Source organism: Lissotriton vulgaris, chromosome 2_1 (genome assembly GCF_964263255.1).
Source record: "Lissotriton vulgaris chromosome 2_1, aLisVul1.2, whole genome shotgun sequence".
Taxonomy (NCBI): domain Eukaryota; kingdom Metazoa; phylum Chordata; class Amphibia; order Caudata; family Salamandridae; genus Lissotriton; species Lissotriton vulgaris.
This window is the reverse complement of record NC_141687.1, coordinates 510,019,690-510,045,704: the sequence shown is the minus strand read 5'-3', so window position 1 is coordinate 510,045,704 and position 26,015 is coordinate 510,019,690. Positions and strand designations below refer to the sequence as shown.

The 26,015-nt window shown below is 48.5% G+C and overlaps 1 protein-coding gene across 4 annotated transcripts in view; it reads left to right on the top strand.

The window, feature by feature from the left end:
- Positions 1–26,015, top strand: part of ANKRD44 (ankyrin repeat domain 44) — a 712,165-nt gene that overhangs the window by 452,727 nt on the left and 233,423 nt on the right. For 3 of the 4 annotated variants that reach the window (XM_086955419.1, XM_086955417.1, XM_086955416.1), the window contains exons 11-14: positions 1,055–1,137; positions 2,309–2,426; positions 4,197–4,265; positions 22,938–23,078. In XM_086955419.1, coding sequence (XP_086811545.1) covers positions 1,055–1,137; positions 2,309–2,426; positions 4,197–4,265; positions 22,938–23,078 — 411 coding nt within the window. The remainder of the gene's footprint in view (positions 1–1,054; positions 1,138–2,308; positions 2,427–4,196; positions 4,266–22,937; positions 23,079–26,015) is intronic. The other variant, XM_086955418.1, reaches the window with a different exon arrangement.

The following is a 26,015-nucleotide window of genomic DNA, read 5'->3' as shown; positions in this document are numbered from 1 at the left end:
GGACTGTAGTAGGAGAAAAAAAGCCATTTTAACAAATCAGTGTGCTTTATATGTTCTGGAGCCCCAGTCTACAGCAGAGGATAGAATACCAATGGTACAAAACAAAAGAACAAGGGGAAACAATTAGAAAATGTAATCCTTGCTATTGTTTCGTGTGTTTAGTTTTTGCAGACAGTAGCAATTTCGCCAGATGTGGAATATATATTCCATATATTTTTTGGGAAATTTGTCATGGGTTTACACCAGGGAATAGTTAGCAAATCAAAAAGGTATTCAACAATTCGAAGATACTTGATAAGTCCTCTGGAAAGGAGGTGACATATTGAATCTGGCAGCACATTGAAGGGGCCACATTGCAGTTGATTTATCTTTCAGAATTGTTAATGCTTTTGTCATCAAGTGGTATTTCACTTTCCTTCCCTTGGGCAACGAGGAAGATTATGTGGTTTTAGGGCACATTTTTTATTTATTAAAAAAGTAGTATTAGAAATATGTTCTCTTTAATGCTCTGTGGCTAACATCATGATTTGGTGTTGTTCCAAATACCCTAAATCTCTACTGTTGTTTACGATGTTATATATTGAAAATGTTTAAGTACGGTAGGGTGATGGCTGAAGCAAAACAAAATATGCTAAAACAAGACAAATTGTTCCTCTGGTTGTGATATTTAAAAATATGGGACTCATTAACAAAAACTTTTCCCATACTTTTCAGGGGTCAGTAAGACCTACATCCGGCATAAGTCTCACTTAACCATATAGGTGTATTGTTGCTCCCTCATGAGCTCTCACTCATGGACCAAGTTGTACAGCGTAGTGTTCTACCTGTCTACTAAAGGTGCTTCAGCACCTTTGGTGGAGTACCAATAGCTAGATAAATAAAATTCCAAAGCACAATGATCTACAATCAAGTGGGCAGACATAGAGGTCTGCGTGAGGGAGGCTCAAGGGGAATACTAAAAGTATACTGCTCTGTCTTCTTATGTTTAAAAACGTGCAGCTCCAATTTCTTTGGTTGTGATTAATGTTGGTGATTTCTCCTTTCTGGGTTTCAGATGCGGAGTCCATAGCATGTTCCCCTTGCACTTAGCAGCGCTGAATGCGCACTCCGACTGCTGCAGGAAGTTGTTGTCATCAGGTAGGTGATCCCAGCCTGCAGCTGACTCTACTTTTATGAATGGGCTTTGCTTCTGAGCTTCTGCCACTGCAGTGCATTGTTAAGCCCAAGGTTAGATTTGTTGGTTGTATGGGATCCTTGTGTTTTGGCTTGCAGGATCCTGGTGGCTTTCCTTCTAGCATTTTGTAAATTTGACGTGTCCTGTATTGTCCAAGGCTGAAGCCCTCTGGCTCTTCCCTTGGCAGCTCTGCAGGGCACCTGATCCAACACTCACTTCTAATCTCAACTTCACCATCCCAATCACCACTCACCTTGAGTCTACGTTCCTCCTGTGCAATGTAACATACCACCTTAAATAGAATTTAACAACAAAAATATGTTTGCCTTTGCAGTCTTGCAACGTCTACCTCTTCTTCCGCCTGCCTGTACTGGCCCAGGTGGCAATAACCTTGTAATTTTGAGATATCCCTCCTCCTTTTTCTCTTAAATTTGCCATCTCTTTCCCTGCCATGATCTCAGCTAGAAAAACTCTCCTCTACGGTGTTTCTGTCTGTCTTTCCCCATCTGTGCTTTATTTTGTCTCCTCTTCCATAAAGGCAGTGCACGTTAAAGGCATAGTTGCACTTAATGTATTGGTTGCAAGTAACAAGGAAGGGATCACAGTGGCTAACCGGGCCATCGCCCAAATGACATCTTTCTAAAGGGGAAATTATGACATTTGGACATTGAAATGTTGTCCAAATTAAACGCTGAATTGAAACGCATTGGGCTTCGGGAGTATTTAGGGAGCCACAGAACAAAAGTTGTCATTATTTACTGGTAGAATGTGTAGAAACAGAGTCATGTGAGATCTATGCAACTAGAAGCTTTATGGTGTATGAAATCATAGTGAAGAGTTGCTTTGGTTGGTGTTTGTTTTCCTTCAGGTAGCTTCCTGTTTTGTTTTGTGTCAGTCTGCGGTGTCATATGCTGAAAATAAATATGCGTCCCATGATGTCAAATGCATCACAACAAGCAAGCCATATTTAAAAATAGATGTATCACTGGCATCACATTTCCTGTTATCGAGCTGCCAAGCTTGAGCGGCTTCTGTCGTTTCCATGGTGACTGCTTTGCTAACCACGGTGCTTGCCTTCTGGGTTTATTACTAACAGATTTTCCGTCTCTGCAATATTTCTTCTGATCTAAATAGGACAAAAGTATAGCATAGTGCCCTCGTTTAATAATGAGCACGTGCTGTCTGCAGGCTTTGAAATTGACACAGCAGATAACTATGGAAGAACATGCCTACACGCGGCTGCTGCAGGAGGGTGAGTACAATGACCATTACCTTGTGTTTCTGCTTGTCATATTCCATAGGTCTACACACTCCTCCAGCCATAACTAGTACTGGCAACAGCAATTTGCAGCATGCACTGGACACCACCATTCTTGGTGGAAATTCAAAATTACTGATGCCTAAATCTCAATCCAGTTGTCAGATTGACAGTTTTTTGGACACCTAGCGAACTGTTGCAGTGAAAAATCAATTTACTACCAGTGGCTTCTCGCCAATAGTAATTGTGTATTGGTCAAGGAAACAAAAAAAAACAGGGGTAAAAAATAATTGAACTCACTTCACTAATTAATTTCTTTGTCAAGATCCAATTTTCTTTAATAACATTTCCAAATGTATTCACTTAAATTTCCTATTCCAATTTAGCCATTCATTTTATTTGATTAAACATAAATACTGTGTGATGATTTTTGTAAAAAGTATTGAAATTATCTGTATATATAATTTTACTGATAATTGACTCTTCAATATTATGGGTTCGAGTCATAGCTCAAAGCTTGAACTACACTAAAAAAAATTACTGTGTATTACAACGTAAGCCCTTTAGATTAGGAAGACCGCTTAGCATCCAAGTTGTGATATTTTTATCAGATTTACCACTATTATCACATGGCCAGCGTTTGAGGCCCACCAAAACAACTATTGATTAAACAGAAATACTGTTTCATGATTTTTTTTCATTTATTGAAATTATCTGTATATACAATTTTATTGACAATTTAATCTTCAATATTTTGGGTTTGAGTTGTAGCTCAGAATAGATTATCAAGCTGTTTTGCATGTTTTAGAGCTTGAAGTACACCAAAAAAATTACTGTGTATTACAACGTAACCCCTTTACATTAGGAAGACCGCTTAGCATCCAAGTTGTGATATTTGCTTACATTAACCACAATTATCACGTGGTCAGCGTTTGAGGCCCACCAAAACAACTATAGATGTTCTAAACTCACTATGCCAAGTATGCAAACTCTAATTCAGAATTTTTTAAAACTGTAACCGTCATCTTGAAAGAGTTCTTGGCTATCGTTTAACATACATGCTTTGATTAAAGGACACGTTAATGAAAGAATCGTGTTCGTATTTAAGTAAAAGATAATGAGTCTGATTTTAACTCTTACATTTTAACTTTTACATTATTAATATTCAGTTACTTTCTTATTGTCTTAGATTAGGTAAATGATTAATTTTGAATTTTAGGGCCATGAAGAATTCAGTAACAAGAAATGCAACGTTTCTCCTATATCAATTTAACATTAAACCAAAATGAAAGCATTGATGTTTAAATAAGAATGATATTAAGCACAGTTTGTGTTTTATTGTTTCATATTATGGTTACATCATAGGTATATCATCGTCAGTTATGACCAGCTCAGTGCAAGAGATTGCTAAAGTACTCTTTTGAAGGGCAGTTTTTAAGTAATGGGAATTATCATTGAATGAGTGTGAATTGAGCTAAGAAGAGGTAAAACGGCGACATTTAAAAACAAAATTCATCTTAGGTGGACAATTAGGTGGGAATTCACTTCTAGTACTGCTTGGTCATTGATGTAAAATAACCCAGAACAAAACTTTTCTAATTGTCTTCGATTCTCCCATAACATGTAAAGGTTAATTTTATGTACCTTTGGTATGTAAGTGCTTCTGAATAGTATTTCGACATTTAAACAGAATATTTGTATTTGTATTTCTGATACATTTGCCCATATCGTTCACTCTACCAATCAAATGTTCTTATTTTGCAGCAATGTGGAATGTGTCAAACTCTTGCAGAGCAGTGGAGCAGATTTCAGTAAAAAGGACAAGTATGGAAGGTAGGCAAATCCTTAAATTTGAAATATAAAAACCCTCAACGGAGTACGAGCCAGTGAATGTTAGTAGAATGAAAGTAAAGTGTCCACATTGCTAACGCCCACAGTCAGCCTATGGCACAAAGCCATGAACATTGATGCATGTCATTGAAAAGCGACTCTGCTGTTTAAATGTAGCTGATGAAACATCCGTAAGAAAACTGCTGGATGGTAAACAATCTTATGAAATGTAGTCATTTCTTACCTAGGCACTGCTGTGGTTGGAGTACTTAAAAGGGTGCCTTGCTGAATTCTGCTAACGTGTGATTCCCCGTTCTGTGAATGAAGCTTCGCCTTTAAAAGCAGGGCCTTATTTAAAGGTGTATTTTATGGTTACATACCTTGAAGTTATGCATGTAAAAGTATTTTTCGCACAAGAGAAGGGCAAGGATGTGCAAAAAAAGTAGAAGGAAGACGGGTAGGAGAGGGCTGGTGGGAAACTAGAGAGAGTGAGAGGGACAGGAAATAAGTAAGAAACCGCTTGAGAGAAAGCTGGAGGCGGAGTCTGACTTACTGAAGGAACGGAAGAGTTTGCAGGAGTCCAAAGTGGATTTGCCAGATATCGCTGATGCAACTCTTGCAATTTAAGCCTGAGTCTCAAATAAAACCAATGCTCCTAAGCATGTAGGAAATGGAGATGAATGGGCCAAAAATAGAGGGAAGTTGAGAAACTGCAGCATGGACTCCTAGAAGTTATAGCTCCTTTTCATTTTGATTGGTTCGACTGCTAGCAGCTAGTGCTCATTCAAGATTTTACCATATTAAGGCAGAAGAGGATATTGAGATAACTGAGTCACTGTGGTAGGGATATTTAGAGCCAAATGTGTGAGAATTGAATATTACCTGAAACTGCCTGATCATTGATACATTTGGCAGGGATAATTGTTAAGCATTGGGAAAGCCAGTAGGTTAGGCTTTAATGTGCTTCCTTTCTTATTTTCTTTTACTCCTCCTAGGCTGATCATGACTTGTATCACCAGAAAATGGATTATATCTCTGAAAAAATTCGCTGTAGACACACTGAACATTTTTCCAAAATGTGAGCATCTTATCCATGGATAGCAGTACTGCAGTCCTGAATAACAATAACGTCCTGCAGCGGACTATCTACTCGTGGCTCCTCTTAAACTAATAAAAGTCTTGCAAAATTTGGAGTCTGTCCTGGTTCTCACAAAGACTAAATGGAAATTTGGAAGTGAATAGCATAAAACCATTTTGCCACTTCTCCTTATTAAATTAAAATGACTTAGAAGAGAGTACACATATACACGGTCTGCCAAAGGAACCTGTCCAAAAGCAAAATGCCATTTCTTCAAATTTTGCACACTGAGTTTTCTGGCACTTTCACTCTAACACGACTCCACAATCAGCAGACAACATAAACCCATTTATATAAATGTAATAAAATCCTTACCCCTTCACCAACAACATTAACCCCTTCGGTGCTGCGGATGGCCAGGGGTCTTGCAAACCCCGCCCACTGATTAAATCGCCCGCACCACTGCGAAATTCGCACAACGGTCAACGGGTTAAACCCATTAGAAACAATATCAGATTGAAACATCAGTGATTGGCTTTTTAGGCGTGGCTTGGGCGCCGATGGCGATGGTCGCCTGAGAGCTCGGCTCCGGGACTAAGCCCGGAATTATCCTGAACATCGGAGGCTGAGGGGCGCCCCAGACCCCGCATTCGGTTGAGCGAGGCGACGACACCCTGCCGGGGGCCTTGGTGGACTTTGGACGGGGGTGGCTTAGAAGAAATGCCGAAGTTTGCGGAGTTGCGGAGTGCGACCCAACATGGCGCCCGGACCCCTTTGTCCCCTTGATCGAAAATACGGAGTTGAGGAGGTCGCGTGGGTATCGCTTGGCACCCGGCTTCACCATCCTCAGTTGTTTTAGACATTGGACATTGGCAGGTTCGGACCTTCTATAACGGGTTCATACTCGATTAGACGACCGGGCGGGTGCCCACGCACTAGAGGGCACCGGGTGCGGGTGCCCTCTGTTCCAGGCGGTGGTCTGCACCGCGACTCCGCAACTAGCTACGATTTCCTGGCCAGCCCAACTACATGGATGGCGCGACACTCTGGCGCCACAGGTCAACCGAGGGAGTTGGTGGCCCTCGCCCCGGAGCTATAGTGGGTGAACGGGCCTGCCCGACTCGGCGACGGTTGTCTCCGCCCCCTTATCGGTGCCCTCGGACGCCGTGGCGGTGGCGTGAGCCGAAGCGGCGGAGTCTCCACAGGCTCTGGAGAAGGAGATCGCCCGTACCAGACTTGAGAACGAAATCCCGGGACGGTCGCGCTGGACACTTGTACACGGAGGCGCCCACTCCGGGATCCTCGCGGAGAGCCCCTGACAGCATGGGGAAACCTAAAGGTGCCAAGGGATCCAGCCAGACCACCTCTGATTCTGAAGCCCAGGACAAGGAAGAGCATGGAGACCCTAAACGACCTGGTGGCGCACCACTCCAGCAACAATTCGACCGTGTACTGGAAGCGATAGAGGCAACTCGGTCGGCCCTCCAACAGGACATTGCCCAGGTGGCGACCGGCCTGGGACTCCTTAGGGCAGACCATGGTAAACTCTCAGACCGGGTCAAGGAGGTGGAGGGCACGGTGAAGACTTTAGAACCGGCGCAGAGAACCCTAGCTGCGACGATAAAGGATGCCATGTCCCGAATCGAGACCCTCGAACGGAGGGCGGAGGATGCGGAAGGCCGCAACAGGAGGAATAACATTCGGGTGGTGGGCCTGCCGGAAAAAATCGAGGATGGCGATATGGTGCGATACTTGGAGACTTGGCTCCGAGACACGGTGGTCCCGGAGGGCCTGTCCTCCTTTTACACTCTAGAACGGGCCCACAGAGTCCCAGCACGGCCCCCACAGCAGGGACGAGCCCCAAGGCCAGTGGTGGCGCGGTTGCTACATTTCCGGGACAGAGACCTGATCCTAAATGCCGCCAGGCACAATGGCCCGTTCCAGGTTGCAAACAGTCAGGTGAATATCTTCCCTGACTACACCTACGAGACGCAGCGCAAGCGGTTCTTCTTCCTGGCGGTTAAGCGTGAACTCAGGAGTGAGGGTATCCAATATTCACTCCTATTTCCTGCAAGGCTCCGAGTCATTGTCGACGACAAAACCCAGTTCTTCGACACCCCAGAGGAGGTCTGTGACTGGCTCGAACTGTACCGGACAGGGAAAGATGGTTATAGCGCCTCGACCCATCAGGCGGAGGAGCCGGAACAAAGGAGGCGATCTAAGAGGGTCAGGAACCGCCGCGGCCGCACGGGGGGGCCCTCGACTGCGGAGACATCATCGGAGCGGAGGGGAGTGTTGGAAGTTCTGTCGGAACTGTCGGGAGCAAGAGGCGAAGTCATCGAGGAGGAGGAAGAAAACCCGGGTGCTCAGGGGGCACCGTCGGACTCGGAAGACTCAGTGGCGGACAGTACCCATACACCGGTGATCACACCGAAATCGGTGGAGGACCTTTTGGACGGACAAGGGTAACGGGATATGCTGCCTTGTTTTGGGTGGGGGCCCGGCAGGGGGGAGGCGGTTGCCGTTCTTTATTGCTGACAATGTAGGAGGGAGGGTTGGGGGGCTGCTGCTCTTGCCCCGGAAGGTTTTGGCACAGGGGGGGGCTTACAATAGTCCTGGTAGCCTGGGCGACGAGGGCCCACTGCCTCCGCTCAGCCCGCACCTGGCCCATAAGGCCTTCCTACGGTGGCGACCGTAGGACTAGTGGGGATTTTGGGGTTGATCTCCGTAGAGGTTTGGATGGGATCTAGATGGTGTAGTTTGGGTCCTGTTCTGGGGTGGTTGGGGGGGGGCTTTGTTGGTTTTTGGGTGGTTTGGTTCTGGTTGGGGAAAATGGCCGCCGTCAGCGCTGGGAGGATTGATGCTTTTTCTTTGTGGGGACCCGAACGGGGAGACTGTGCGAGAACACTCTGGGACAATGGCTGATGTTGCTAACTTGAAATGTATTACTTGGAGCGTGAGGGGGCTTCACACTATGTCCAGGCGTCACAAGGTCCATGCTTATTTAGTGCGTAGGGGAGTGCAAATGGCGCTGCTGCAGGAAACGCATCTGAACAAGGCGGAAGGGGCGGCGCTTCAGCGTAGGTGGCGAGGGCAGGTCTTTTCCACGGCGTACTCTGCTTATGCCAGGGGGGCGCTAATATGGATTAGGGCGGGAGTCCCCTTCCAGGTCACGAGGACAGTGTTGGACCCAGAGGGGCGTTTCGTGGCCATATCAGGCACGCTAGGAGGGAGGGACCTGAATGTTTGCTGTGTGTATGCTCCTAACGTGGACCAGACTGCCTTCCTTTCCAGGTTATCGGGCTCGCTGGCCCACTTTTTCGCCGGGCCCCTCCTGCTGGGGGGTGACTTTAACTCCGTAGTGGATGTAGACATAGACCGCTCGCATCCCCCACTCCCCGATTCCCCGGTCCGGCGGGCGGCTAAGGGCCGTCAAGATTGGCAGACCCGCTGGGGTTTGACGGACATTTGGAGGGCGCATCACCCCGCGTCTAGAGATTATTCATACTTTTCGAGCCTTCATGAGCTGCATGTCAGACTAGATAGCTTTCTTGGTTCGTCCGAATTAGTTTCGGCAGCGGTCCGATCGGAGTACTTATCGCGGACCATCTCGGACCATAACCCCCTCCTACTGGACATTCGCTGGTTCCCTGGGACACCGGCAGTACCCACCTGGAAGATGCGTCCCGAGATCCTCGAGGACAGTGTCTTCAAGGCGGACCTAGGGAAGACAATCACGGATTATTTTGCGTCCAACGGCGGCTCCGCGAGTACTAGGGCGTTCGAATGGGACGCTTTCAAGGTGGTGGTGAGGGGCTACTGTATCTCTAAGAAGGTGGGCATGCGGCGTGTTATCCTGGCTGACTTAGACACAGCGGACCGAACGCTCCGCGAGCTCGAAATTAGCCGCCCCGGACACCCGGAATTGCAAACACGAACGGTAGAGGCGAGGGAGAAGGTAGCGGTGGAGGTCGAACGGCTCCGTTGTTTCGATTATAAGGCCTATACGGTCCGGTCCATTGCGGAGGGCGACAGGTCGAGCGCGTTACTGGCATGGTTGGCCAACCCTACGCGCCAGTCCCAAACGACGACAAATATGCGTAGGGCGGATGGGACCGAGGTGTGCACCCAACCGGAGATTCTTAGTTGCTTCCGACATTACTACGAAAGTTTATACCGCAGTCGCTCCGCACGTGACCCAGACCGGCTCGACGACTATCTTAGCCCACTGGAACTCCGCACAGTAGGACAGGAAGTGGCGGAAACCCTGGGTTCTGACATCGACTTAGGGGAGATCCGCGGGGCCATCAAACGGATGGCGAGGAACAAGACCCCGGGCCTAGATGGCCTTCCGGTGGAGTTCTATGCAGCTTACGCTGACCTCTTGGCCCCTCGATTGCTGGTGGTCTACAGGGAGGCGAAGAGATTGGGTCGTCTCCCTGGCTCGATGTGTGAGGCGTTGGTGGTTCCTCTCCTCAAACCAGGCCGAGACTCGTCTGACCCGGGGTCCTACCGTCCCCTTTCAATGCTGACGGTGGACTACAAAATATTGAGCAGCATCTTAGCCTCGAGGCTGCTGGGACATATGAGTTCCCTAGTGCATGAAGACCAAGCCGGTTTCATCCCACGACGAAATACGACTATGAACATCCGAAGGTTGTTCCGCTTGCTTGGGGAACCATTCGTGGATGCCCCGTCCCCGGTAGTCTTATCGGTGGACCTGGAGAAGGCTTTTGATAGCCTGGAGTGGGACTACCTATGCACGGTATTACGGAAATTCGGCCTCGGGGAGGGATTTGTCAAATGGACAGCAGTCCTCTACGCTTCCGCTTCGGCCAGGGTTAGATCGGGCCCTTTGATTTCATCGCGATATCCGGTGGAGCGTGGCACGCGGCAAGGGTGCTCCTTATCCCCGCTTCTTTTTGCACTAGCGGTGAAGCCACTGGCGATACACCTGCGCTCGGGAGCCCACTATACGGGCTTATGGACAGCAGCGGGCCCACATTACGTCTCGCTATATGCGGACGACCTGTTGCTCTTCCTGGAGGACCCGGTCGACGCATTACGGGGAGCGGAATTAGCGCTAACGGAGTTCGGAGCGGTCTCAGGCCTCCACGTGAATTGGTCTAAGACCTGCCTCTTCCCGATGCGTAGGGGTACCCTCACTCCTGCGCTAAGTAAGGAGATCAGATGGGAGCCCGACTGCTTTAAATACCTTGGGGTATTTGTGTACCACGACCAACCCGACCTGCTGGATGGAAACATTGCCCGTTGCATACGAGCACTCCGAGGTAGCATGGACTTTTGGGCCACGCTGCCGCTCTCCGTGGCGGGACGCATCGCCCTGCTCAAAATGGTGGCGCTCCCCCGACTATTGTATTACTTTCGGACTTTGCCGATCTGGGTCCCACCGGCTACGTTTCGTCGCTTGCGTTCTATGGTGGTCGGGTTCCTTTGGGGAACGGGCCGACGGCGGGTGGCCCTCAATACCCTGATGAGGCCGAAAGACGAGGGGGGGCTCGCTGTGCCGGACTTCGAGAAGTATTACCTAGCGGCGCAGCTCCAGACCTACACCCAGGAGATAGCCAGAGAATTCAGAGGCCCGGAGGACGGTAGAGGGACGGGGATGGCCAGGCACGTCCTCTCCTTTATCGCGCTGCGACAGCGCTTAGTCCTACGGGACCTGTCGATGGAGGAGCGGACTGTCCGACTCTGTTGGAATCGGGCTCATAACAGAGGTCGCCTACGGACGCCATATGCGCCTGAAATACCATTAGGGATGCTGACGGCCCTCCCACACGGAGGAGATTGGTCACGACTGGCGGACTGGGAAGATTCCGGTTTACAGCTTGTCGGGGACCTGTACGAGGACGGAGCGCTCCTGTCCTTTCAGGATCTCATTGACCGCTTTGGGATCCCCCGGGGCGACTTTCTGCTGCACTCGGCCATCGTGCGAGCGATCCAGGCGCACTGGCAAAACGGGCTAGAAGAACCTCAATTGTCTCAGGTGTGCCAGTACGTCATGATGTCGGCGGGCACGGTGAAGGCGGTCACTTGCCTCTACGGCAGGTTGATTGCCGAAGGGTTGGTCCCTCTCGCCACACTGAAGTCCCGCTGGGAAGAGGACATTGGTAGGGAGATCCCGGAGACGACCTGGTCCCAGCTGGTGAGACGTGCCTGGAAGGGCACACGTGGAGCCCGTTTCCAACTGGTCCACTATTATGTTCTCCATAGGGCGTACCTGACCCCGGTAAAGATCAGGCGTTATTTTGCCACGGCTTCGGCGGAATGCCCTAGGTGCCCGGCTCAGGAGGCGGACCTCCTACACATGCTATGGGCCTGTCCAGGACTGACGTCCTACTGGCAGGAGGTGGCGGCGACTCTGGAAGAGGTGACGGGGAGGCACTTGTCATTCGATGTGGCGGTAGGGCTATTGCACTGGTTCCCCCATACCCCCCGGAATAAAATCACCAGTAAATTTATCGACCTGGGGCTCCTACTTGCTAAGCGAGAGGTGACCAGGAACTGGAAGGCACGAGCTGGTCCTACAGGCAGCAGATGGCACAGTGAGCTTTTGAAATGGGCGGCGGGTGAGAGCGCGCTGCGGTATCAGTTGGCTTGGAGGCAGGGCAATGAGAAGGCGCAGGAGGCCGCGTTAGAATGGGAAACGCTGGTGCAGGCCCTCAGAGATTATTGTACCCCCAGCGACTCCGAAAGTGAAGAAGCAACTCGACCCGAGTCCCGTTAAACATTAGCATTAACAGCACTATTACCTTCCCCGTGGGTCAAGCAGTGGATCCTATGTTGATGAGCTCCCTGGCGCTGATGGTGGGGGGGGGGAGGGGGGGGTTTCACAGTAACTGGGGATTTTGAGGGGGGGGGTTCCTTTTGGGGTTCGGGGTTTGTTTAGAAAAGCAGATGACGGACAGTGTGTTATCCGGACCAGCTCCAGCATCCTACTGACCCCAGCTGCATTTGCTGCCCAACCCCAGGGATATGGGCTGATTGGCTATATAGCAACGTTATGGAAGGAGGTCGGTGGGCTATATCTTGTATAAGTTGTTTATAATACGATGCTGGTCGTTACTGTATTGTTTTACTGATTCCTGCAATAAAAATATATTTAAAAAAAAAAAAAAAATCAGTGATTGGCTTTTTATCCCAAAAACTTGTGATCAAGGATGAGCTATCTCCAATCGTCAAAAAACGAAACCTAACAAATTACATTTTAGACTACTTATACCCTCCTTAAAGACAATTTCCATATCTTTGAGTCTGTCTGGTGCACACTAGCAACTCACTCAAATAAACGTACCACTGTCTCAAGGATTGTTTCCAGAGGTTTTAAAAACAGACCAAAACCACTCCTCGCCCTAAAAAAAACAACCTTGACCAGAGTCTATTTTCCAACTGTCAGTCAGTATCAATTCTCTCCTGGTTAGGGAAGTTATGTAGTGATGTGTGTAGTGATGTGCAGTCAGCACACCAGTGTTTCTGTGAATGTCCTACACTATACACCCACCCACCACAGACGTCATCGGTCAGGTGACGCTGGCTAAATAAAAGTAGCCGAGCGCATGTGCTCCGGGCCAATTGCACCTAGTACCTGATTGTGTCTGTGTGGCGATCATTTACTTAGCATGCGGGCCTAGCGCCCGACCTTACACTGGCGACGAGGGAAGCTGCGCCCACGCGTGCCACAGCTAACAGAAAACATTGTTGAAAAGGGGGAGGGAGCTGCCTGCCTCAAGGACACCCTCCCGTGATTGTCGCGATGCGCAGAGAGGCCCACGGGGCGTGTGTTGAGCCCCGATCCTGCATGCAAATGAGGTGTCCGGGAGACTACGCCACACCTCGCACCTCACGAGCACAGCGTGAGCCGATCCCTGCGTGGGAGTGCCCTGGGTGAAGAGCGGATCGAGCGGAGCCCACCCACGTCGGCCGCGAGAGAGTGACCCTCACCGTGAAGCGGCCGAGCGGAGCCCACCCGCATCGGCCGCATCAAAGTGCCCCCATTGTGAAGTGACCAACGCGGAGCCTAACCGCGTGGCAGAAGAGGCCGGCCGGCCGGAGGTGAGCCCGTGAATGAAGAGGGAAACAGGGGGCTAAGCTAAGCAGAAGTGTGTCCCAAACCTAATGAGGCCCGCGGGAGCCCACCCGGCATCGAAGGCCAAAAACGGATAGTGAGCCGTCACGAAACCCCGCAGCCAAGAAGCAGTGACTCTCCTCCCCCACCGCGCAGCGTGTGAATGTCAGGCGAGCTGCGGGGTGAAAAGACTGTCATGGCCTCACCCGGCCAGCGCGACCTGAATTGAAGGAGGGGCGGGCAGGAAGCACAACTGCCGATAACGCACAGCCCCATACGTAGTACTTAAAAGCGTAGCCCACCCACGTCATCATAAGGCCCCATCACCAACACATGAACTGCCGGCACCCGCGCGTGTGCCCGGCGCTGTCAATAAAATAAAAGAGAACAATGAGACTCACCAGTTCAGGGGGGCAATCGCCCTGCAGCCTGAGGAGAGGTCCGGGTGCTGGGAGTGCAGCAGGCAGCCCGTAAGCGCTCGAAGCGGCCCACATCCACTGAAGTCAGCTTTTCCTTCACCCCGAGCAGGCACGCTCCGGTAACACTGGTGACTGTTCAACCCCCCCCCCCCCCGCGCAGCGTGTGGACAAGGAAGCTGCCACGGGCGGGTAGAGGCACAGGAAAAGAAGCGCGAAGAGCGCGAGGTGCCCCAATGTGACCGTGAAGGATTGTAGAATGCGCAGTCAAGAGCCCCAAGTGTGTGAACGCGAGTGCCTGCCAGAGGATCAAAAGCAATGAAAGCACCTACTGTGGGCCCGGTGCCTGGAATCAGGAGAATGCCAGAAGCAGATGCGAACAGTTACTGAGCACCAAGCAAAGAGACAGAGGCGTGTGTAATCCCTGCTCTGCCTGGACAGTAAGGAGGATGCAAAGCAGGCCAGGGATGGGGAACACGAGGGTATTGCCCTGACCCCATCGAGAGGCTCTTCACCCAACCTCGAAGCTGCATGAGAGCCAAGCACCGGCAGAAATAAGAAAAGACCCAGAGCTAGGGAAAGACTGCCGGTGCCTGTAAAAGAGCTCCCATGCCATCTAGTGAACCTTTTCAGTACTGCAGCAAATGAAATAAACAAGCCTGCAACAAGCCAAAAATCCCTGCAGCAGCACTAAGACACAACCAAGAGTAGCATCGGTGCACACAAGGGATTGTGACGCCTCTACAGGAGCACAGCGCAGCAGCGCCCAAAGGAAAAGCAGTATTGTCCGGGAGACAAGACAAGACGTCCAAGCAAACCAGTACAAAAGGAAGGACGGCAGCGAAGACACTACAAAGGGCAGCATCCTGCCCGCACTCACGTCAAGGACAGATTGCATCCGATCACGCTGCAAGAAACAAAGGACAGCACGCAGATGTGCAAGAGTAATACAGGGACGTCTCACAGTCACAAGAAGGAAGTAAGTGGACAAACTGCATCCACCCCAACAAAGACTGTGCTACCGCCACATCAAGTGGAGTGAACAAGCGGAACGCAAGAGACAGTGCGCAGAAGTACACCGGACACGGATAGTACACGACAACGCCAAAAGCGAAGAAACCACTGAAGATGTGCGCAGCAAGTATCAGAAGAAACGGAATCGTAATGGCGCAGAATGCGCGCCACGTGGCGACAGGACGCCACCGCAAGGAGGGAGAAGAGCACGTGGAGTGCAATTTCTCAGGACAGGTAACACGGACGGTCACACAATGTGACGCATCAAAGAAGCCAACCAGCCAGATGGTCGCCCAAGCAAAGAAGCCGACCAGCCAGATGGTCGCCCAAGCAAAGAAGCCGACTAGCCAGATGGTCGCCCAAGCAAAAAGAAACCAACCAGCCAGATGGTCCCCCAAGCAAAGAAGCCGACCAGCCAGATGGTCGCCCCAGCAAAGAAGCCAACCCACGGGAAGGTTGCGACAGGAGGAGACCGAAGCAGAGGTCAACGAGAATCCACATAACAAGAAGTCCGACACGTGGACTGAAGGTAGCCTGCCAGAGATCGGCAGAGTGGACTGGCAAGAGGTCCAAGAAGTTGAACTAAGACGTAGTCCGCGAACAAGGACCAACGAACTTCGACATCACAAGTTTGCAGAACAAAACTGAAAGTGATGGGAAGGTCGCGACGCAAACTTTGGCGGTTCGAGTAAAGAGAAGACCGTGTCCTAGGACTAGGACGAGAACGGGAAGACAAGTGCGGAATGCACACGCTGCACGAGGAAGCTGGGCCAGAGAAGATGCAAGAAGATCGCCCTAGGTTACATCGCAGCAGAAAAGGAAAAGGAAAGAAGGAGGAAGACCAACTGGGAACGTGTGAAGAGGTCTATGGACGGGACCAAGAAAGAGTCTGATGATATCGACAGGAAGAAAGATGCGACGCCTGGTCCGGTCAGCTGAAGACAAGCAAGCGTTGTCCAAGGGGTAGGACACAACCAGGGAGACACATGTGGAATGCACGCCACATGGAGATGGCCTGGATGATGAAGATAAGAGGAAACAGACCGACCACGTCGCAAAAGGAAGAAGAAAGTAAAGAAGGGAATTGAGTGGCATGTCGCCACCAGAAATAACAACAGACCGACCACTTCGCAAAAGGAAGAAAAAAGAAAAGAAGGGAATTGAGTGGCATGGCGACACAAGAAACAACAACGTCCAGGGAGGAGAAAAGAGGTGTAACAAGTCAACACACACACCGGAAGAGGAAGGTGACATGCGCTGGAACATCAGAGTGCATCGGAGTACGAGTCCTGGGAAGAACATCAGCGGCACGGAGCAAAGACAACCACTGACGAGGACTCCATCCCCAAGGCGATTGCAGATGGGAACAGGCTGGACTATTATCAACACCTACCTCTGGGGTTGAGCGGAAGATTGGATGGCGAGAGTGCTCAGACATCTGGAAACGAAGGAACTGACCACTCCACACCAGCCCGTGGAAACCCAAGGGGCAGAGGCATCAAGGGACTCTGGCATCAGAAGATCCCGGTCGGGAGATACATCCACAGCCGCACATCTGCAGGTCCCAGAAGGGTGAAGACCTCGCATGCAATGACAGGACCTACAGAACACACTCTTCAGGTGGAACAAAGGACAGAACGGTGAGGCTCGGAGCGCGTCCCACTCACGGCCCAAAGGCTATTTGTGGAGCAACACGACCGAAAGCACCAGTCCCGTGGAAGCCTGGCAAAGAGGGCCTCCCGGCCATCCTGTGAGAGAGGAATACCGGCAAGAGGGGCGTCCCAGTGAGAGGGATGTTTGGACCTACTCCTTTCATCTGCGAAGAGACACTTTTGAAGCCTGCCCGAAGAGACCGCAAAGAACCAGGACTGAACGGCAGAAGAGCAACACCTAGCCGCCCACCATCTCTCCAGCTGATGGTTGTCACCACAAGAGCGAGACGGAGCAGGAATGCAGAACAACGTCCGGCAACAGAGCCAAGTGGAGGTCGGACACGCCGAGTCCTCCTGAACTGTGCCAACGTAAATTGGTCATACAAGCCGCTGTTTACTAACATAGCGATTCTGCAAGCAGCTGAAGAGACTTAGCGGTGTTTCCGCCTTTGTATTTTTGTGTTTTATTTTCCTCCCACAGGTTTTCGGACTTTGTCCGGGGTTTTGATTTTTCACCAAGTTTGGGAGGGATGTAGTGATGTGCAGTCAGCACACCAGTGTTTCTGTGAATGCCCTACACTGTACACCCACCCACCACAGACGTCACCGGTCAGGTGACGCTGGCTAAATAAAAGTGGCCGAGCGCACGTGCTCTGGGCCAATTGCACCTAGTACCTGACTGTGTCCATGTGGCGATCATTTACTCAGCATGCGGGCTTAGCGCCCGACTTTACAATGTGCAGCAGTTAAATTGAACACCTTTGTCGCTAAGGAACAGCTGCTTATAGACTACTTTTCCGGCTTCTGCCCAGGCTGTAAAACAGGCTTGTTGAAAATCATATCTGGTTTTCATCACATATTAGATGAAAAAGACTCCCCAGCTTAGCAGGTCTTCTTAATGTGTCACCAGCCTTCAACATGGTTCATCATGAAATTGTAGTTTGTATCCTGGAACAGAGCAAGGGCTTTCATGGCAATAGTGTGAGACGCTTCTCCTCCAGCTGCCTACAGTACATAAAGACAACAAGCATTTGCAATGCAATAGATCTTGCATTTACCCGAGTTTGAGCTTTTGGCATTGTAAATGACAATGTCTTTTATTTACGTTTTGGTTTGTAAAACAAATAAAAGGCATTGTCATTTGCAATGCTTATAGCTTAAACTCTTGCACGCTGCACCACTGATGCCCAAAGACTGCACGCTGCACCACTGATGCACAAAGACTACACGCTGCTCCACTGATGCAGAAAGACTACATGCATGCACCACTGATGCACAAGGATTGCACGCTGCACCACTGATGCACAAAGACTGCACCACTGATGCACAAAGACTGCACCACTGATGCCAAAGACTGCACGCTGCACCACTAATGCCCGAAGATCACATGCAGCACAACTGATGCCCAAAGACTGCACGCTGCACCACTAATGTCCTAAGACTGCAGGCCGCACCCCTGGTGCACAAGGAACAAGCTGCAGCCCTGATGGTCAAAGACTACACGCTGCACCACTGATGCCCTGATATTACACGCTGCACCACTGATGCCCAAAGACAGCACACTGCACCACTGATGCCAAAGTCTACACGCTGCACCACTAATGCCCGAAGACCACATGCAGCACAACTGATGCACTAAGACTGTGCCCTGCCCCCCTGATGCCCTAAGACTGCACGCAGCACCACTGATGCACAAAGACCGCATGCTGCACCACTGATGCACAAAGACCACACGCAGCATAATTGATGCCTTAAGACTGCACGCAGCACCCCTCATGTCCAAAGACCACGCTGCACCAGCGCACTCCTACTGTCCAATGTCTAGTGAACGTGTCTTATTACACACTGCATCACTTCTGCACAGAGATGAGATGCTGCAGGGCCACTCAACTGTGCAAACTCACTACACAGTGCAGCACTGCTGCCCAGAGATTGGATGCTGCAGGGTAGCTCAACTGTGCAAACTCACTACACACTGCAGCACTGCTGCCGATAGATGACACATTGTACCCCTTCAGCCAACAAACTGCAATCAGCAGCTCAAGTGCCCTAAACCTACACGCTGCACCCGGATTGTGAAAGACTGTGCTTCCCGCACATTGCGCCATGTGCTCCAGACCAGCAACAGCTGCTTGACTATCTAGTGCCCTGAGGCCGGGCGGGGTGTAGGGGGGGAGTCTACGGACTCAGGCAGAGAGACTGCCTTCAATGGAGACGCAAGGCAGAGACACCCTCACAGGCACTCGCGCTGTGTGACTGAGGGGGGAGGGCGTGGAGGCCCCCAATGGCCTCTTGTGGGCCTGCACAGGGACTTTTGTTGCCTCTCCATGCTGACCGGACACCACGTGGTAGGGACTCCTACTTTGAAACACTAGAACTTGGCATTGAGGGGGGCAGTCTTGGCCTCATTTTAAGCATAAAATAATTCATGATTTCACCAAATCGGGCTGGAAGGTTTCCCGAGTGACTTCCTGATGCGAGTTCAGAGCTGGGACCTTTAACCATTAGCACCTTCCGCCGGGTGCAGCGCTACAACGGGGTCGACGAGAGACTGCCTGCCATGGAGACACAAGGCAGAGACACCCTCACTGCCACTCTCTGACGCCTGGAAGCTGTCAGCTCTGCCTGCTGCGACTGACTCTCACCCAGCCCCTCTGGCCTTACTGAAGAGAAGAGACAGCCTAGAGCTGGGAGGGGGGACCCCCAGTGGCCTCTCTTGAGCCCTGTGCAGAGACTCACTGACTCTCACCCAACCCCTCCGGCCTTGCTGAAGGGAACAGACAGCCTAGAGCTGGGAGTCGCGCTGTCTGACTGGGGGTGGGGGGAGGCCCCCGGTGGCCTCTTGTGGGCCCTGCACAGGCACTCACTGACTCTCTCCAGCCCCAGGGATGGGCCCCTGTGCCGCACTATTTATTTAAAGTGCCCAGTGTGCAAACAAAGGGAGAACACGAAAGAATCAAGCCTCATTTCAGATGCATGACTTTAAATTAAAGAAACAAAAATACAATTTACAGTGCATATGCTGCCCGGAATGCGCGCTCTTGAAAACCAATGGGGACCTCGCTCATCAGAAGCTTAGAAAGCAGCGAGAAATAGAGGAGGTTTCAAGAGTGCCGTTAAAGTCCATCGCTTGCCATGATGTGGACTTTTATCTTTTTCTGCCGTCCCACTTGGACGGCCTCGCCTGCTTTCCTTCTGAAGTAAAAGGTTTCTTATTTTTATGGGGCCATGTGGGATGGCAGAAAAAAAGAAAAATGTACGTCAGACAAAACTCTTTTCCAATGGCTGGGCGACGCCGGGCAATGTTAAAGAGGGGCGGGGCTTAAAGCCAGTTACTGAAAGCTACCTAAAAACATAAAATGTTGCCAGCGAGACTGCGCATGTGCGCAGCCCACGCAGGTGAGACCTAAAAAGTTTCATCTGAGGACAATCTGCAGTCCCCCGTGGTGTTCTAAAAAGCTCAACTGTAGGCCCTGCACCATTCAATATGTACTTGCAGCTTCTGGTTTGAATACTGAAAAATCATGTGCCTCCATTTACTAATATGTGGGTGACCCACTATACTATTTAACAATGTCTACTCTCAAGCGCACTCACTTCCCATTTCTGAGGAAACACCACTCATGGATGTCTGAAACATCTTAAACCGTGTCACACTTACTGTGACACAGCTCCTGTCAGGTAAGTGCAGAGACTTATGCTGCAGGAATAAGACTCTAGATCTATGAAAGGATGCAGGTGGGAACCAAGATGACAGCTGATATTGGATTGTGATCCAAACGTCGGCCACAGTGGAATGTAGATAAGGAGACATAGAAATATTGAATGTTACTCTGTGCATGTGTGTGTGTCTGCTTGTGTGTGTCTGATTGTATGTGTGTCAGGGTGGAGGCAGAGATAGGTGAGTATCTGACGCACTCCCTTGCCATAACTCCTGTAAAGTGGGTCCCAGTATAAAGTTGATAAATCCTAGCTTCTTGTGAGCATGCATGGCATGAAGGTGCTTATTCCTGGTATAATGCTGGCATAGGTACAACAAAAATATTGTGGTTAGTTATAGGGTAAATGGCGCTCAGGTTTCAGATTCGCACTCTGTATCAATACTTATGTATTTGTACGGTGCTCAAAGGTGTGGAAAACCACATAAATTCCACAAACGGAGAGACAAGTCCCTCACCACAAGAATAGTCTAACTCCCAAGCACACGTAATTATATCAGCTTATTGCAACTTTTTCAAACCCAACATGGAAATTATTTAGGCACAAAAGCACAAGTGAGCCAATAAATTCAATTTGCAGGTCAACTTCTTGTCTTGATTATTTAATTTTGATTTTTTGTGCTTTTAAGTGTTCCGTGTACCAGATATGGCGAGGGAACACACGGAGGCAGCGTTACTCGAGCAGAACTAAAAGAATCACTAGATGAAAACCTAACACGGAGTCTAAGAATACTAATACGGACACGTTTTTGGATATTTGGAACCCACGTGTGGGTTGGAATTATCACCACACTTAAAAGCACGCAAACGGAAACAACTAGCCTTGAGAAAGTCGCAGGAAGTAGCGACGAAACGCGTTGGCTGTGGTGCTGCTTGAAGAAAAATCAAAATTAAATAATCAAGACAAGAAGTTGACCTGCAAATTTAATTTATTGGCTCACTTGTGCTTTTGTGCCTAAATAATGTCCATGTTTGGTTTGAAAAAGTTGCAATAAGCTGATATAATTACGTGTGCTTGGGAGTTAGAGAATTATAATGCTGGCATATTGCGGCTATAAATGGCTTATTGGTACTTGCATCTAGACAAGAGCTGGCCCAGTAATTCTCTGCATTTTGTGGATTTCCATGCCATAATGGCACCCATCACTTGGATACTGCTGCTCCCGGCTTAACATTGGTAATCTTAGCATATTATTGGTATTAAGGGCATGAGCTGGTGATCACAGCAGCGGCTCTCAACTTGTGGCCCAGGAACACCTGGTGGGTTTGCGATGCCTACTCGGGGACCGTGACTGTTTAGAAAATTAAATAATGTTAACAGATTAATAAAGTCTATATAAATAAAAAAGCAAAATGTAAAATTAGAAAATTAAAACATTCTGTAAAGTTTAAGGAATTTAAAATCGGAGGCTAAAAATTCTGTTTATATCCTCACATTGGTTTGTGAGAGCAATGTAAGTGCATCAAACATAACATTTTTTTTACAATGGGTGACTTCAATTGAATGTAGAAAATGTCCAACCTTCCTATTGAAATAAAAAAAAAGTGTATTTGTTTGATGAATGCATGTGTCTGTGTTTTGTTGTATTGTTATGCGATTGAGATCATCGAAATTGCTTTGGCCATGGTCCCCGACTTCCAGTAAATGACTCGGTGTGTGTCCCCCATTCCAATAATGGTTCAGTGGATACCGGTAATGATTAGATGTGAGTCCGCAGGAGTCAAAAGGTTAAGAAGCACTGATCGATAGGTATGGAAGGTAGAATGTATTGCAGCTTAATAAGTAAACTTCACTAATCAATCATACATTTACTAAAAATGAAAAGCTGATATCTCAGGACAAAATAGTTTTTTTTTTCAAAAATAGTATTCCCTTTTGTTTTGGATTATTTTGTTTATTTTTGTAAAATGAAACTCACACTTGATGAAGAAAACTGTGTGTAATATCGAAAAGTGGACGTCTGTCTAGTTGGGGCAACATGTCAGTTGTCTGAACTAGTAAATCTCCATAAACAAGATTATAGTTATGATTTATTAGCCTCTAAAATCTGTAGCTCTGCTGAATACAACTTGAAAATGGTAGATGCGTGTATTTGTTGCTAGCTTGCTTCTTCTTAGGTTATAATCAGGTGTGATAAATGGCTGAGAATTTTCCAAAAGAATGTAAAATATAGAAGTGAGAAAAATTGAAATAATAAAACAAGGCCAACTCTGCGCCAGGATAACCTCGCGGGTGAAAATCCCTTTGCGAATACACATAAGCTATCCCAGCCTATGTGAAGCTGCATTTTCAGAGCTGGCTATATCGCTTATGGATTTTTAGGCAAATTGAGGGGATTTTGTTTATAAAAAATCCACCATTTACCAACCTTGTTATCAACATTTTTTGGGGCGAGTGAACTTCAAATCAGTTGGGGGAGTTACGTTTGTTTGACACAACATAAAAGAATTAGAACATTTCATGAGGAAACATAACTAATTTATATCTTTTAGCCAATTCGCTATTTTATTTGGAGGAGTTAGTCCACATAAATCCACCCTGAGGAAGCCAGGCATCCTTACTTCACTCTTTCGATTCGTGCAGATCAAGTCCAGTTTAAACAGCAGCACACTTCACTCTCTGCAGGCCACCTCTGGCAATGGGTTGTTTAGTTCTTCTTATTCGTCCACCGCATGCGGAGTCCAAAATAACCTGTTTTTCGTTTTGCAGGACGCCTTTGCACTATGCTGCTGCCAATTGTCACTTCCACTGCATCGAGATGCTGGTGAACACCGGGGCCAACATCAACGAGGCCGATGACTGGGGACGGACCGCGCTGCACTACGCCGCAGCCTCCGATATGGACAAAAAGTAAAGTGAATATTTCTGAATTATTGTTTGTTGCAGGGAGAGAAGGACAGAATGTCTTTTTATCAATGCCAGAACATTTTTTGTGTGCTAACAAATTGTATTTTGTATGTATTTGGTGATTTTTACATGCAGGAGTGGTGAGGGACATTCAGAGCCGGTAGAGAACCCTGACTCGCCATGGGAAACATTCTCAGCCCAGACCCACCCTGGAGGAGGACATCTCTAGGATGGGGCTTGGTTTGGTACTGGCAGCTCTGCCAGGAAAGCACCAGAGGGGAAGAATAGCCAGCCTGGCCTTGGGGACCACTGGCCCCAGTGCCTTTAGTTTTGAACTTCATTAGGCCAAAAAGTTTCACCCAGAATGGTCTGGAAAAAAAGACCTTGCAATATTTTGAGAAGAATTCGGACTGGTGTACCCTTTCAAGCCTTTATCCACAGTTTGGATGTCACTGGAAAGCAGAGGGACAGAGTGATTCCATGAGTGGAAAGTGAATCAGGCAGTTGTTTCACTGCCCCTAATGTACCAGCTTTCACCCCATAGATCTTCACTCCAAATGGATCTACCTCGTCACCTTCTTTTGCTGAAGCCATTAATGACTGCAGTCTTTGTACTCCTTTAAGTACAGCAAAAAGCCGAACATCAACAGTATTTTCTAACCAATGTTTTTAAGACAAAACGACACCTCACCAGGGGTAGCAAGCACTATATAAATGAAACCCCTTCCATGTTCTATCCCTGCACTATCCTTTTCAATCCAAATAACAGACTAACATGTCCACCGCTCAAATTGATTTCATATTTCCCTATACTAATTCCACTAATTGTTTTTGGGTTCCGGTGTAGCGTGCTTCTTGCCGAAAAAGCACTTCGACGCCTCCTCAGGGAGGGTAAGCACGATATAAATGCAATTACAATTACAATACATATGATTTTCAGATAAACTCTAAACCCACGAGTTGGTAAAGTCTTTGGAACCAGGTGATTTTGGTTTTTAACCAGTATACATGCAGTTCTGATCTTTCCCGGACCAATTCTATTCTTAGACAGCTGTCTTTCCACTTAGATGTTCTTCCTCCTAAACATACATTTTACATTCCTCAAATTCTGAATGTAATTGAAACATCTGTATTGCCCCTGATGCCCACTTTATTCTTTCTTGTAGGCGCCTAATGTAATTCATGTAATGGTTTTGCAAAGTGACATTTGGCACACCATGCTTCAACATTTCAGAGCGAGGTGCTTTAGTGATAGGATGAGAGAGGATTCCAAAGGTGTACATCAATGGGGTTTTGTATCGCTGTATTACACATTATTTTACATTATAGATATTAAATTAAACACATTTACAATTTGAGATATTCAAAGATTAATGGGGTCCTTTCTGGTTTGGGGAGCTTTGTCAACCCACGCCTCTCTCTCCCCATTGCAGTGTAAGGCACCTGCTAAGTTTCTGGTGGCAAATGGATGACCCGCTCTGGTTAGATGAAGGTCTCCATCACTCATCTTTCTTGCCAGAGCCCATCATTCAAAACATGGCCGGTCTGCAAATGTAAATAGAGCAAGCACTGCCATAACAATGTGTCTGGCTCTTATGTGCTAATACATGCACCGCAAGCTTGGGAAATAAATAATGAGCACAGGCACTTTAGACACAGAAAGAGGCAGGTTGCAAAAGACACCCGGCACAAGTAGGGGATGTTCATTTGTGCAGGTTTGTATTTGCATGTGTTAGCACATTTAAATCTTACTACACTATCAGACCACAGCATTAAGACTCTGTACTGCTGCAAAGTCTCCTGTGACACTAAAACACTATTTCATAAACCCACATGATACCAATTTACTGCACTAGTGCATGGTCCCAATGACGCTGAATCTGTGTTATTTACAGTGTCCACAAGTAGATGCTGGTATGCATTGGTCCCCTGACACACAGACTACCATACTCAATGGGCCCATCACATAGAGAGCACCTTCTGTAGAGAACCCCTAGCACAGGGACTTACATAATGGAAAAGTCCTGTATCACTGAGAATGTCACCAAACAGCACCCGCGACACTCAGACTACAGTACTGCATATAGTTCATGATACTGTCACTGCCTGCTGCATAGAACCTCTGACATGAAGGGCACCCTGCTGCATATGAACCGTGATTCTCAAACTAGCCTACTCCTCGGGCATTTGACATAGAGGCTGCAATACGTTAACAAAAAGTTAAAATGAAAGTTTGTGATGAATCCATGCTCCAATTTGAACTAGTGACTAACAAATCACACATGGATTTCACAAAGAAGTGTGTGATGCACAAGTGATCTTGCTATCTAATGAAAATAGTACAAAATATTATCAGACGCACCCCTTTTCCATTTAGTGCCCATTGTTTAACCCAGTTCCAAACTAATGTAACCCAGTTCCAGTTGTTTTACCTAGTCTCTGATTAGGATTTGTTTGTAAGCTGCCCACATGGCAAGGACAAGGGCTGAATTCAATGCACACAGTTGAGTGGATCTGGCACCGGATATGCTCTGCAACCAGGTCCTATCCCAGTGCCTGCGCTGCACAGGTCATGCGCATTGAGCCTTGTGACACCGGAACCGGCCTAGGGCCTCACCACACGCCAGGCTTTGTGCTTGTTGCCAAACCATCAGCCCATAGCCAAAGTTAACGTGCCATAGGTGCAGTGACGCAATGGCACCTGGTGCGGGGCCTGGCTATTGCCAGAGGTTTCTATGTACGGCTGGAAGTATTCTGGGGTGGGCCCGGTGGAACATAGTCCTCTTGTGCCAGGCAGGCTTGATGGCGCTTGAGCTTGTACCCACTCTGCATGTCTGAAGGTGGGCTCTGGATATGGATGTCATACATCAAATCCATATTGTTAAGAGCAAGTTATGTTCACCTATGCTCTTTAGACATTACCATATATTTATCACCACC